Source organism: Myotis nattereri, assembly GCF_964212035.1.
Source record: "Myotis nattereri genome assembly, chromosome: 15".
NCBI classification, from domain to species: domain Eukaryota; kingdom Metazoa; phylum Chordata; class Mammalia; order Chiroptera; family Vespertilionidae; genus Myotis; species Myotis nattereri.
Window position 1 is genome coordinate 29,704,452 of NC_138090.1, and position 14,600 is coordinate 29,719,051.

Sequence of the window (14,600 nt, forward strand, 5' to 3'; positions counted from 1 at the left end):
CTGCATACAAGTTTTTATGTGCACGTTTCATTTATCTTGGGTTAGCTACCCAGAAGTGGCACTGAAGAATCATATGGTAATTCTATGTTAATATCCTCATTTCTTCCCTTGCTCCTTCATTCATTCAGATAACCTGGGGCAAACATCTATGCGTTCATTCAATTTTACTGTGGGCCAGACACTCATATTTGTGGGTGGAATAGTGGCAGGCTGCGCCAAGGAAGAGTTTTCCTGGAGGAGGAAGATGGGGTGAGGAAAGGCCTGCTCTGCTCACCATACCCCAAAATCCTGTTACCCCCAGAACCACCTTTATAATTTGCAGTGTCTATTGCAAAATGAAAACCTGGGCACCTTCAAAAAAATGATTAAGAATTTTAAGGCAGAAAGGTACTAGGTGATTCCACGTGAATGGTCTGGACTGCAGGAAAGTTGATGGAAGCGGGCCACCTATGTTCTACCAGCCTGCGAGAGGCCACCTGAAGTGGGGAGACCTGGCTACCTGGGGTTCGCAGTCCTGAGACACAGACATTGGGGCTGGGGGGCTGGGAACTGAACTTAAATCTCAACTGGAGGTCTTCGGGCCTGGGAGATTCTTGATGTTCTGGAAAGCTATAAAAAGATTCTTGAAGTTGGAAAGCTGTAAAAATACTCCAAATACATTATACCCTTCTGATCATGAAGAGGTTACATAGCATTAAGCTGATCACATGTAAAAGACACAGAGCTATGGAACCTGACAGAAATAGTTTAAAATGTTAAGCTTTGATATTTGAACTCATTATCTCAAAAATGATTAATTTTGTTAAAGTGATTATATTTAATACAGCAGAAGCCTATTTAATACCGTTCAGGAAGTATTTTTAAATGTTTAGTCTTTGATATTTAACCTCAATATCTCAAAAATGATTACTTTTTGTTGGGTGCTTACGTTTAACAGAACGAAAGCTCTTGAGTCTGACGGAAGCAGTTGAACTCCAATGGCGAAACCACCCTCCCTCTGCAAAGTCCCTCTGCAAAGGGCGGCCCGCCCACCCAGTACGCAAATCCGCGGTGCGTCACGTGACCACGCGTCGTGGGGCGACCGCCACGCACAGGCTCAGACTCGCCCCCGGGGGCGGGGCCTCCTGAGGCGCTTGCGCAGTGAAAGGCTCGGGCGTCCGCCGCGCGGAGGCGGGGAGGCGCGGAGCGACCGCGCGGAGGCCGGAAGGATGGGGGCGAAGGGCGGGGCACGCGAGGGAAGCGAGGGAAACCCACTTGCCCGTAGAACGACCGTCGCTGCCTGATGACGTCGCACAATGGCCGGCCCCCGCGGGTAGTGGAGCCCGTTTGTTCCGCTCGCGTCGCGCCTCAAGTCGGAGTCTGTAAGGAGCGGAAGGGCCGAGGGACGCCTTCCCCGCGCCGCCCCCTCCCCAGCGGAACCGTGGCCCCCTCCCCGTCCTCGCGCTGAGGTAGGCGGCGGGGCGGGTGGGCCGGCGGGAAGGAGGCCGAGGCGGCCAGGCGGGGATCGTGGTGGCGGCGCGGAGTCCAGGCCCGGGGAACCCGCCGCCTCCGCCTCCGGGCAGCGCCCCGGACTGCCCGCCCCCGGCCGAAGCGTGGCTCATGGACCCGGGGTAGAGGACGCTGAGACAGGCACGATCCCGCGTTCCGTCCGCGGCAAGCTGGCTCGGGGGGGCCCTGGAACCCCTCAGAGCCCGAGCTCCCCGCGGCTGCCTCCGCGCCCGGCGGCGGGGTTGATTCTCCTAAACCTGTCATTTCTCTTCCGGGACATTCGCGTGGCACGTGTGTGTCGCCCACAAAGGTGTGTGGGGGGGAGCACGTAGGTTCTCCTTGCAGAGGCGGCCTTCCCGGCCCGGGGATGAGCTCTTGGGAACTTTGAGCTTTCTGAGCCTCCTGGAACTTGCTCTCAGCTGCCCAGTGTGCACAGGCTGGAGGCATTGGCTGTGCCCGAGACGCGCACCGCTCTTCAGAATAAGTCACTTCCTTGCCCCTTTGGTTTGGAGCTCAAAGAATGCCCGTCCTTGGTAGAAACTAACTACAACCACGATGCTGGAAGGACCTACTGCCAGGCTTGCTCCTGCTGAAACTTAAGTTTTCCTAAACACTTAATGACAGCCGAGTTTGCTGGGTAGAGTGGTTGATCATTTTAAATACCAGCAAACTCAATTGCAAGAGTAGATCAGTCTTCGCATCCATTTGGGGAAAAGAGAAGAGGGTGTTTGACGTTTCAGGTACTGTTCCGAGGCATAGCAAGGGCTCTCATCATTTCTCCCTTGAGACCTTCTCCATGTATATCCCTCGGAGTGGTCCTTGCCCGGAGCAGAGGTTGCGATTATCAGGGTGAGCCTGGATGCAGGCTGATTCCCACTTCCAAGCCCTGAGAAGGGATCTTTGCCTGATAATTTTACAGACTGTTATGTGTGGAGCCCAGTCGGCTCTGGTAACCAAATGTGTCCCTAAAGCTGGAACTCTTCTCTGATTTGGGGTGGGAAATGCTCCAACTCTGTAAGAAAGCTTTGTGGAATCATTCCAGAGAGCAAACAGGTAAGCTGTGGCCTTGCTCATGTTTAAAAGGTTTTTGCTTTTGTTTTACTTTTTCAACAGCTATAGATCATTTTAAGGTGAGTGCTTCCTCCCTGAGTTTTTTTGGTGGTCAAGCTTACTTTGGGGGTGGTGTTTTTCCGCAACCTTGCCAGCCTTCCTTTAGATGTTGTATGTACATGACGTTATGAAGCAGAATTTTAACCAGATGTACCAGAACTTAGGCATTCAAATAGGGGCTCTTCTATGTAAAATTGTTAGCCTGAAAGGTTATGCTTGTATGTCATTGGTGTTCCTTTACCAAAACCTCCTGTTTTGGTAGTAAAATAGGTAAGCCATATGAGAAAATGTATCTTATTTAATAGTCACACCCCATGTTTGACCCAAAATTGTCTTACCTTGGTAACTCACCTCACTTATCAGACCAGGCTCTGAATGTCTTCCTGCAGTTTCTCAAAGTGACCCACCTTCAGAAGAGGAAGATTTGCTGCCACTAAAAGCTCCAGGAGAGGGTTCTGCAGGTTCTAAAGGTTACTCAAAAGAGAAGTTCCCAAAATGTTCTGTACTTTAGCAGTACCGTTGGAATTGGTGTGCAGCCTCCAGGGTGATTGCTGGGAAATGAGACAGCAGCTGCAATGCCTGAGTTCTGGTATAGTCTTCTAAAAATTAGACACTTATTTCAAATTTATTTCTGGTATGCAACAGGTAGTTTATCAAGTAAAGAGATTTTTGTCATTCCTCATCACTCACCATCTGCCAAATGCAGTAGTCAGTGGGAACACAGTGATGAATACTTGTTATTCTGTTCTCTAGGCAAGTTCACCATTTTATGGATAAAAGAACAAAAGAATTCGTTCTTTTTTAAAAAAATACATTTTATTGATTTTTCTTACAGAGAGGAAGGGAGAGGGATAGAGAGAAACATCAATGAGAGAGAAACATCGATCAGCTGCCTCCTGCACACCCCCTACTGGGGATGTGCCTGCAACCAAGGTACATGCCCTTGACTGGAATTGAACCTGGGACCCTTCAGTCTGCAGGCCGACACTCTATCCACTGAGCCAAACCAGTCAGGGCCAAAAGAATTAGTTCTAAACTTTACCAAGAATCCTCTATTACAGGATGATTGTGTGAGAACAAACAAAAATCTGTGCACCTGGCAGTTAGTGAAGACGTGACCAGAGGACCCTCCATTTCATTGTCTACACTTAATATACCACATGGTTTTCCTAGCACCCGAAAGAGAGCATGCACTTAAAAGAGTTTTGCCAAATTGAATTAATCTCAAATTAACTTAGGACACAGACGCCTAGAGAGATGGTTAACCTGCCCAGAGCAGACCGTGGAACACAAGCCATCTTCTGACCCCCAGTGACTCTCCTCTTCATTGCAGCCAGATTGACTCAGGTTGCTTCTAATAACAGGGAGATAGATTCTTTGGCACATTTCTCTCTGCAAGATGTTCACCTGTGAGCAGCCTCAGATTATAACTCCCAGATGACCCCACAGGGCCTCCTAGGGTGACTAGATATCCCCATGTGCCTTGGACAGCCCCTGTTCATGCTTTTTTTAATTAACAGTGCCCCCTTCCAGTCTCAAACATGTTCCAACTTAGACAGTAAATTACATGGGAGCTCTGCTACTAAGTGTCAGATGTTTGCTGAGCCCAGAAACTACAGAAATGAGTGTGACCCCTTCCGTTCAGACCCTTCATGGGGTACAGGAGGGCCTTCCTACAGACTTTGCACATAGTCTCAGTACAGTATGGTAAGTATGGATACATAACAGAATAATGTACAATATACTTAGGGCAAGAGTTCTTAATCTGTGGGTCATGGGTGGACCTCAGGAGGTTTTGAATTCCCTAAAATAGAAGATGTATTGTGTGTGTCCAGATTTTTCTAGGGAGGGAAGCTGACCCTTCATCTTATTAAAGTAATCCTTGCTCCCAAAGGCTAAGCACCGCTGACATAGAGAGCACCGAGCCTTGCCTGATAGTAGCAGGTGCACTCAGGACCTTTGGCCACTCCTGTCTGTTCCGTGCTGAGAACTACCTTTTGAGAGTTGGGAAGTTATCTTTGCATCTTTAGAATGTTGAAGTAATTCCCATAGTTCAAACTGTGGAGGGCATTCCTATGTAGTTTAAGTATCTTAAGATTCAAACTTCAGCCAAATTTAAAATCATAAAACGGTGTCATAGATTGGATCTCCATGTGGTCATCACTATTTTTTAACTAGTAGTCTGTATCAATATGTTAACTTTTACTTTTATATGAAAAGGTGTGTTTTGGTTCAAGAAGGGCTAAGATAGGAGTATAGTTGGATCAGCACAAAACTTTGGAAGAAAGAAAAGAAAAGCAGGCAAGATCTACTGGTGCAGAAGTCCCCAGCTAATGCTGAGCTGTGTTCCAAAAAAGAATTTATAAAATCAGTTTGGAACTCAGGTCCCATTTTCCTATAGGAACAATGGCAAAAAAATGGGAGTTAGTTCCCAGGCAGGGAGCAGAAACTCATTTCCTGCAGAGGCTAGGGCTCTGGGACTGAGTACTTGCTTGAGGTGCAGCTCTAAGTTGCAGTCTTGGAATAGCCATTCAGTGGCTAGGTAGCCTTGGTTTCCTTATCTATGAAGGGGACCATCACTTATTTGGAAGGTTGATGTGAGGAAATTGATCAAGCGCCTGACACAGAGTAGTGGGGTCTCAGTGGACAGTGGTAGCTGTTGAATTTTTGCAGAAGTTTTTTTAAATAATAGAGTCTTGCATTAAGTAGATTCTCAGATATTTGCTGCATGAAATAGTGAATGAATTACTCCTGAGTGTAAGAGACCTGAACTGTACCTGACAGGGGTGAAAGGAGTGTGGCTATTGGAAGTTGAGGATTGCCTTTACTCATCTTCACATTAATTCAGTTTAAATTAAAACATGCTGGGCAGCCCTGGCTGGGTGGCTCAGTTGGAGTGTTGTCCCGTATACAAAAAGTTTGGGAGTTCAGTTCCTGGTCAGATTGCATACAGGAGGCAACTGTTTCTTTTTCTCCCTTCCTCTCTACAAAATAATCAATAAAAACATATCCTCAGGTAAGGATTAAGAAGAAAAAAATGTGCCAGGCACATCATCAGGCTCATGTCATCTAATTGTTGCAATGGTCTTGTACAGTAGATACCGTTATCCCCTTATTTGAGATGAAGAAACTGGGGCCTGTCGAGTTTACATAATTTCCCCCAAGATCCTTAAAGCTAGGAAACAATATAGCTGGGGGCTCAAGTTCTACCTCAGAAGTGCACACTGTTTGCACTAGCCCATGTACCCCTGCAAAGATACAGTGTACCAAGAGATAAAGTCCCATGTTACTTGCTCACTTCTTGGATTATTTGAAGTTTGGCCCTCTTTTTTCATTTCTTACTCTAATGTAAAAAGCAATTTGGATTGGATCTAATCAAACAATGAAACCAGAACAAACCAATTTGCACCTGGGCCCAGGAAGAGGGCTGTTATCAGGTTATGAGAGTTTGTGGCTGTGAACAGATAGTATGTTGCAAGGCCAATCACAGGCTTGGGGCGGGAGGAGGTTCTGCAGAGTATTAGTTGTGTGTTTTTTAAAAAAAACTATAGTTTGAAAAGACATTCAGTTTTGGTTGATTATGAGGTAGATTTGTGTCAAGGTCGCCATTAGACTATAAAGTATGAAAATCAGGATTTGGTTTCAAGTAGTGATGTATAGGTTCAGTAATCAGTTTCATGTGACTGCCTGCCTACAAGGTACCAGGTGCTAGCTTAAGCAGCTGGGGAGTTGAAAGTCCCTGCCCTTCTGTGAAGATTTCTTATATACAGTGTAACAAAAAGTATACAGATAGGCATAGGGTATCATGCACAAAGGAAAATCTTATGTGTTTTATTAATATCATTAAACAAGGGACCAGCTGCCTGCCACCCCACCCCCACCTCCTCCCCCCCTCCCCATCTAGAACAGTTAAGAGTATAGGGGGGCTTTAACAGCCAGCCCTCTCCTTGGTAGCTTTCTCGTCTTTGCTGATGCCCTGGACTATGGAAGTGTGCTGTGTGCAGTGACAGGCTCTGTCTGCACAAGGAGGCCGGGAAGTCACAGGAGTAGTCTTGTATTTTCATTTTCAGCAGAATATATCATACAAGGACTAACTTTTTAATAATTTTTTCCAAAGTTCTACCTCTGGGTAGTGTAGTTTGAAGACTAAAAATTGAATCATTTTCAAAACTACATATTTAAATGACTGAATGAATTGATTGGTTCATAAATTTCTATTACTGCTAATCACATAGTTTATTTATAAAGTGATGAATTATAAGTGATTTGCCCTGATGTGTGCTTACAATATTTTACATTAACAGCCCAAAAGGGGGAACAAGAGGGGAGCATCTGTAATACTCTCGACCATAAAGAATTTCTTAAGAAATCAATAGGAAAAGATTTTCCTGATAAATGCAAAAAAAAAAAAAAATAGCCCCCAGAAAAACAACTGTAGGTTTAGTTATGTAATTACATATAATAATTATATATTTAAGGTTTGCAAATATATTTGTGTGTATGTTTCCAGATCTTGCTGAGATGTCAAGCTGCATGGCTGTGACATACATTATTTTTTTATTGATTTCAGAGATGAAGGGGGAGAGAGAGAGAGAGAGAGAGAGAGAGAGAGAGAGAGAAAGAAAGAAACAGAGAAACATCAGTGATGAGAGAGAATCATTGATTTGCTGCCTCCTGCATGCCCCACACTGGAGATCGAGCCTGCAACCCAGGCATGTTCCCTGTCCGGGAATCAAACCATTGTCTCCTGGTTTATAAGTTGACACTCAACCACTGAGCTACGCTGGCTGGGCCATACATTATTTTAAATTAAAAAATTTGAAGAATCAAGTGACCATTTAACCTTTCACTATTACTAATATTTCAAACTAACTCAGTGGTGGTGACTAGCTATACCTTTCATTGGTGAATGGTGGTTGCTTATAGACTGTTTGGTGTTGGTTTCATGCACTCACACTCTTACTCCACTTTGTACAATCTGTGTTTAAAACAAATGGAATAGCCCGGCGGTATGGCTCAGCAGTTGAACATCAACCACAGGAACTAAGAAGTTGCTGGTTCGATTCCCAGTCAGGGCACTTGCCCAGGTTGTGGGCTTGATCCCCAGTAGGGATGTGTGCAGGAGGCAGCTGATCGATGACGTTCTTGTCTCATCAATGTTTCTCTCTATCTCTCTTCCTCTCAAAAATATGTTTTAACAAAAATGGAACAATGAAGTGGGAAAACCAGAAAATATTCACTTTATAATTAAATCTAGATTAGTAAAATAGAAATGAAATCTAAAAATGACATGTTAGTCTTTTGACAGAAAATACAGTTGACCCTTGAACAACTCTGGGGTCAGAGGTGCTGACCTCCTGAGCAGTCTAAAAGCCAGGGATAACTACTTTATATGCTCAGATTCCCAACCGAAGAGTTAATCCTTGAACAATGTGGGTTTGAACTCCATGGGCCAGTTGAAAAAACCCACATATAAGTAGACCTCTGCAGTTCAAAACCATGTTATTCAAGAGTCAACTGTTCTTAAATATATAAAATGTTCTGCCAGAGTTCTTTTCCACAACATATCTGTATTAGAACACTGGATCTTGACTTTACTGTGAGAATCACAGGGTACATAAATACCTTCCGGGGCCTCCATTGGCAGCTCCAACATATAGGTCTGTGGTGAGGCCCAAGATCATGCCGAATGTATCTGATGAGGAAATCAAGGCCATATTTAGAGACTTGCATTTAGGAACAGGAGACAGCCTACAACCTGGGGACTCTTATTAAAGATAGGCTGGGTTTCTGTTATAGACCCTTCTGTTATAGACTCCAGAAAAAATGGTTAGATGCATGCCTTCAGCTTCGCTGCCTTATTCCATAATGCACATTTTCTTGAATTTCATCAGCAGTCTAAGAATCCAAAAGGCTATCCCCTTGCAATGCATATCTTATCACTCATTTTCTATACTTTCTATTAACTGTTTGAGTTGCACTAGTGAGAAGAAGTACATCAGGTACCTTCCTGCCAGATTGCTGCAGATGTGAGGTACTTAGCTCACAGCTTAGCAAGCACAGTTCATCCTCGTTAAGATGCTGTGTGTGATAGAACAGCTAACAGTAGTGGTCTGTGAAGTGGGGATGGGTTTGGAGGAGTTGTGCAGGACCAAGCAAAATGCAGATCCTGGTCCCCCCTGCAGGTCAGGAGTAAGTGTGGGGGCGGAAAACCAAGGCAAGACTCACTTTACGTTTTGATAAATGATATGAATTCATCTCCCCTCTCTCTCTTTTTTTTTTTTCCTCCCAGAACTGTGGGTACCGATGGATGTGGCTGAGAGCCCTGAACGGGACCCTCGCTCTCCAGAGGACGAAGAGGAGGAGCAGCAAGGGCTCTCGGACGATGACATTCTGAGAGAAAGTGGGTCTGATCAGGATTTGGACAAAGCTGCAGGGAGGGCTTCTGATTTGGAGGATGAGGAAAATGCTGTTCTAGGACTGAGCCAGGAGGAAGAGGAAAGTCGCTCTGATGAGGAGGATCAGGACCAGGACTCTGAGCCTCAGGAGCTGAACAGGGGCCCTACGAGCCCCCCTCATGCAGAGGAAGTGGATGGGGGGGAGGAAGACCGTACAAGTGATCTGAGGGACGAGGCCTCCTCAGTCACCAGGGAACTGGACGAGCATGAGTTAGACTATGATGAGGAGGTCCCTGAAGAGCCAGCCCCCACTGGGCAGGAGGACGAAGCAGAGAAGGCTGGGGCAGAGGAGGATGAGGAAAAGGGAGAAGGAGCTCCCGAGGAGGAGGGAAAGGCCGATGTCCACAATGTGGAAGAAAAGGAGCCCCTGGAGGCAGCCAAGGAGAAAAAAAAAGAGGATGACGACGGAGAGATTGATGATGGGGAGATCGATGTGAGTATCCCTGGGTTGCAAGTGCGTGTAGATAGAGCCCAGAAGGACTTCTTGCCACCAGCCACACCTTGGCCTGGTGCCAGGAGGAGAGCTCTTCATAGGATTAACTTAGCCTCATTTCAGAACAAGGAGGTGGGATGGAGGAGTGCAGGGAAATGAGAGGATTGTCTGGGAGCAGTCGCCATGGTAATTAGGAAGTGCTAAATTCAAAGAGAAGTGGTCTAGATTCAGAAAACTTCTGCCAGTTGGTAGCTGGCAGAATTTCCATGGACCCTCACTCATCTATCTGGTGCTATTGTATTAGAATGCCTGGCCCAAATGTTTTAAGTTTTGGATTTTTTATTATTATTATTCATTTCAGAGAGGAAGGTAGAGGGAGAGAGAGAGAGAGAAACATCAATGATGAGAGAGAATCATTAATTGGCTGCCTTCTGCACCCTCCCTCCCCCGCCCCACTGGGGATCAAGCCCACAAACCAGGCATGTGCCCTTGACCGGAATCGAGCCCTGGACTCTTCGTTCCATAGGTTGACGCTCTATCCATGGAGCCAAATCAGCCAGGGCAGTTTTGGATTTTTTTTAACAAGTGAAGAGGAAATTTCTCCTTTTCTCTTTGCTATCTTTAAATCCTATTTGAGTTGACATTCAACCAGAACCATCATGAATCTTTGGTCCTAATCAGGTTCTTGAGACTGATGAAAAGACTCGAGAGGCTTCCTTCAGTTCTGTCTAGGCATTTTTCTTTGTCCCACAGCTTGTCCTCTGGTGAGGGTCCCAGCTGGGCCAAATAAGACCCTCAGGATTGGATAAAATGGGGTTCTACACCAGAACACCTCAGGTTTTGATCAGGCTATCACACTTTTTTATAACTTATTTAAATCTAGCCTTCAGGTTCAGGAAAAGGTAAGATTGGTAATATATCTTAGATATGGGTAGTTTGGGGTTTTATCACAGATAAGCCTTTTGAAAGAACTTTAATCATGATATTTAAGAAGTTGAGTTTTGGGGCAAAGAGTCTGAAGTTTTTAAAGTTCCCCAGGGAAGGAAATTCTGCTTATCTAAGAGTCATCACAGTGACAGGTGTGTAGAATATCTCAGAAATGTTTTGGGTTGGGAGGGAAAAGGTTACTCGTTAAATACTTAACCACAGGTTTACTGTAAGTACCACACTTCTCTAATAGCGTGTGGTGGTGACCATGGAGTGCCTAGTGAATTTGTAGGGTTTTAGACATTGCTTATCTGACTTTAGTTCATAAGAACAGAACTTTACAGGGCATGTGTGGGGTTATAAGCTTAGAATTTTAGATTTTTTTTTATCATCTCATAACTAAGTGTAATCTCCTGAGTTAATAATAATCTTTGTTTAATCTTTATTTTATTTTAATCTTTATATTATTTATTAAATAAATAATCTTTATTTTTTTTCATCTTACCCAAGGACATGTTCACTGATTTTTAGAGAGAGAGGAAGAGAGAGAGAAACATCGATTCAGCTGCTTCCCTCACATGCCCCAACAGGGAATCGAACCCACAACCCAGGTATGTGCGGTTGGCTGGGAATATAACCACAACTCTTTGGTGTACAGGACAGTGTTCCAACTAACTGAACCAGCTGGCCAGGGCTATTATCTTATTTAAAAGGGTGTTGTTGGAACATTATCATGCAGGTTCCCTTAGGTTTTGCCAGCTATACTTCCCTTCCACTTTGGGAAACTTCAGTTCTGTCACGGAGTTGGCAAAGGGGAACATGGTGTCATGACACTCAAGTTATCAATGTGGATGAACTTTTGACCAGTAAATGGTCATTGGTTGAGATTGCTTGTGAATTTGGTGTTTTAGCCACTAGGGAATGTTGGAGAGCTCTAGATTGTGGCCTAAGGGTTCTGGACAGTTCATTTCCCATTAAGAGAGGACCAGTCATGAACTCGCTTTGCTTCAACTGTTGAATAAGTTTTTTTTTTTTTAATCTTTATTGTTGAGATTATTATAGATGTCCCTCTTTTTTCCCCCCATTGCCTCCATCCACCCAGTTCCTGCCCCAGGTCTTTGCCACCCTATTGTCTGTGTCCATAAGTAATGCATATATGCACATAAGATCTTTGTTTAACCTCTTCCTGCCCACCACCCGCCTCCCTCATCAGTCTGTTCCATTTCCATGCCTCTGATTCTATTTTATGCACCAGTTTATTCTGTTCATTAGATTTCTCATTCATTTATTTTGATTTTTAGATTCAGTTGTTGATAGGTATGTATTAGTTGCCATTTTATTGTTCATATTTTTTTTTCTTCTTCTTCCTCTTCTTAAAGAATATCCTTCAACGTTTTATATAATACTGGTTTGGTGGTGATGAACTCCTTTAGCTTTTTCTTGTCTGAAGCTCTTCATCTGATCTTCCATTCTAAATGATAGCTTTGCTGAGTAGAATAATCTTGGTTGTATGTCCTTACTGTTCATCACTTTGAATATTTCTTGCCACTCCCTTTGGGCCTGCATAGTTTCTGTTGAGAAATCAGCTGACAGTCAGATGGGCATTTTCTTGTATGTAACTAACTGCTTTTCTCTTGCTGCTTTTAAGATTCTCTCTTTGTCTTTAGCCCTTGTCATTTTAATTATGATGTGTCTTGGTGTGGTCCTCTTTGGGTTTCTCTTGTTTGGCATTCTCTGTGCTTCCTGGACTTGTAAGTCTATTTCTTTCACCAGGTAGGGAAAGTTTTCTGTCATTATTTCTTCAGATAGGTTTTCAATATATTGGTTTCTCTCTTCTTACACCCCCATAATGTAAATGTTGGTATGTTCGAAGTTGTCCCAGAGACTCTTTACACTATCTTCATATTTTTGGATTTTTTTTCTTTTTGCTTTTCTTGTTGGGTATTCTTTGCTTACTCATATTTCAAATCATTGATTTGATTTTCAGAATCCTCTAGTCTACTGTTGAATCCCTCTAAATTATTCTTTATTTCAGCCAGTGTATGTTTAATTTCTTAATTTCTTTTTCATTTTTTTTGGAGGTTTCTAGAAGATTCTTGAGTAACCTTATAACTGTGGTTTTGAACTCTATATCCAGTAATTTGTTTTCTTCCATTTCTTGCACTTGTGACATGTTTCTTTGTCTCCACATTTTGGCTGCTTCCCTGTGTTTGTTTCTGTGTATTGGGTGAAGCTGCTATGTCTCCTTCAGTTGGTGGAATAGTCTTGTGTAGTAGGTGTTCTATAGGGTCCAGTGGCTCAGCCTCCTCAGTCATCTGATCTAGGCACTCTAGATGTGCCCCTTTGTGGGCTGTGTGCACGGTCTTATTGTAGTTGAGCTTTGATTGCTGTTGGTGTCACTGGGAGGAATTGACCTCCAGGCCAATTGGCTGTGAGGACCAGCTGCGACTACAGTGGAAGAGCTATTGTGCAGGAGACACCTCTGTGGAGCAGGACTTGCTTCAGTGGGGCTTTGGTGCTCACTGAGTCTGCCCCTTGACTGTGTTGCTTATGGATGTGTAGAGTTGTAATCTGGTATGGTCTGGTACTAACTGCTAGGTACACGGGCTCTTAGGTTTCCAGGACGTACAAAGTCAGCTTCCTGACCCAGCTGCAGCGAGAGATTTTAGCCTGGGTGACTAAAATCTATTCATATGCAAAAGGGGCTGGACAGGCTTGGGTGGGGTTGTAAGTTGGATGAGGCAGGGTCTTAGGGAATCACCAGGGCGGAGCAAACAGAAATGGCTGCCAGTCAACTCTGTGACTGGGGAAGTCCCAGCAGAGGAACAATGATCCCTGTGAACACCTCTGTCTAGGACAGTGATGGCGAACCTTTTGAGCTCGGCGTGTCAGCATTTTGAAAAACCCTAACTTAACTCTGGTGCCGTGTCACATATAGACATTTTTTGATATTTGGAACCATAGTAAAACAAAGATTTATATTTTTGATATTTATTTTATATATTTAAATGCCATTTAACAAAGAAAAATCAACCCAAAAAATGAGTTCGCGTGTCACCTCTGAAACGCGTGTCATAGGTTCGCCATCACTGGTCTAGGAGAAGGTCGACCCGGAGTTCCTGCCCCGATGCCAGATAATCCAGTCCTCGTCATATGTGTCTGTGTTCCCCAGAGCCTCGCCCTGGTCCTGGAGCTCAGAGGAAGCAGGACTTTGTAAGTTCAGTTCATGGTGCCAGCCTTTTTGAGAGGAACAACTGGGTCTCCAGCAGCCTTTGTGTCACTGAGCCCCAATCCACACTGGTTTTTACAGCCCAGAGTTCTTACAGCCCTGAGCTGGTGGTCTGGTGTGGGGCTGGGACCCCTTGCTCCTCTGGGCGGCCTCCCTCCACAGAGAAGATCTCCCTCCCAGTTAAAAAAGCTACACACGTGGGTGTCAGACCAGCCCATTGCGCACCTTCTACCAGTCTCCACGTGCTTCCTTCTTTACTTCTCTAGTTGTAGGACTTCCATTCAGCCAGCTTTCCAGCAGTTCTGGATGATGGTTGTTCTGTATTTTAGTTGTAATTTTGATGTGGTTGTGGGAGGCAGCTAGTACAGGCATTTACCTACACCACCATCTTGTCCTTCTGAGTAAGTTTTAAGAGGAAATTTATCTACTCTTCTGTCTTTCCATGGCCGTATGGGGTCAAGTGTCTCCCTGCTGGTCCCAGGGGACTTTGGCGTCATCCCACCAATGGGTTTTTCTACTGCACTTAGATGTGGTGGTGTGGGACATTGAGTTGAATTGAGCTGTCCCTGAAAAACACCCATCCTCTGGAGATTTGTTTGTTTCTCCTAGAAACAGCATGTGAAATAAAAATTCAGTTTGGTTTCTTACCCACTCAGATCCCATGGTTGATGGGTTGGTTTGGCTTGTTTTGCCCTGCATGACACCCTCTCGTAAGTGGCCCTACACGTGGAAATAGTCTGCTGCTGAGGAGACCTTGAGAACATAGTTTCTTTCAGTCGCAGGAGGCAGTTTCCTTCCCACACCCCAGACTGTGCCTCCTACTCAAGTCACCCCTGCAGGTCTGTTTTCTTGAGCACAGCACTAGTAGGCCCAACTGTGTGCCAGCCTTTTCCCAATGCACTGAGGATATTGACAGGTTAGAGCAGAGTCTCCCCCCAACTCAGGGACAGGCAGA

General features: G+C 44.7%; 1 protein-coding gene across 3 annotated transcripts in view; it reads left to right on the forward strand.

Moving 5' to 3' along the window:
- Positions 1 to 1,151: 1,151 nt before the first annotated feature.
- The window catches only part of ZC3H18 (zinc finger CCCH-type containing 18), a 68,800-nt gene continuing 55,351 nt past the window's right edge, over positions 1,152 to 14,600 (forward strand). For 2 of the 3 annotated variants that reach the window (XM_081106987.1, XM_081106988.1), the window contains exons 1-2: positions 1,152 to 1,448; positions 8,891 to 9,489. In XM_081106987.1, the coding sequence (XP_080963113.1) occupies positions 8,905 to 9,489 (585 nt within the window). In that variant the 5' untranslated portion in view covers positions 1,152 to 1,448; positions 8,891 to 8,904. The remainder of the gene's footprint in view (positions 1,449 to 8,890; positions 9,490 to 14,600) is intronic. The other variant, XM_081106986.1, reaches the window with a different exon arrangement.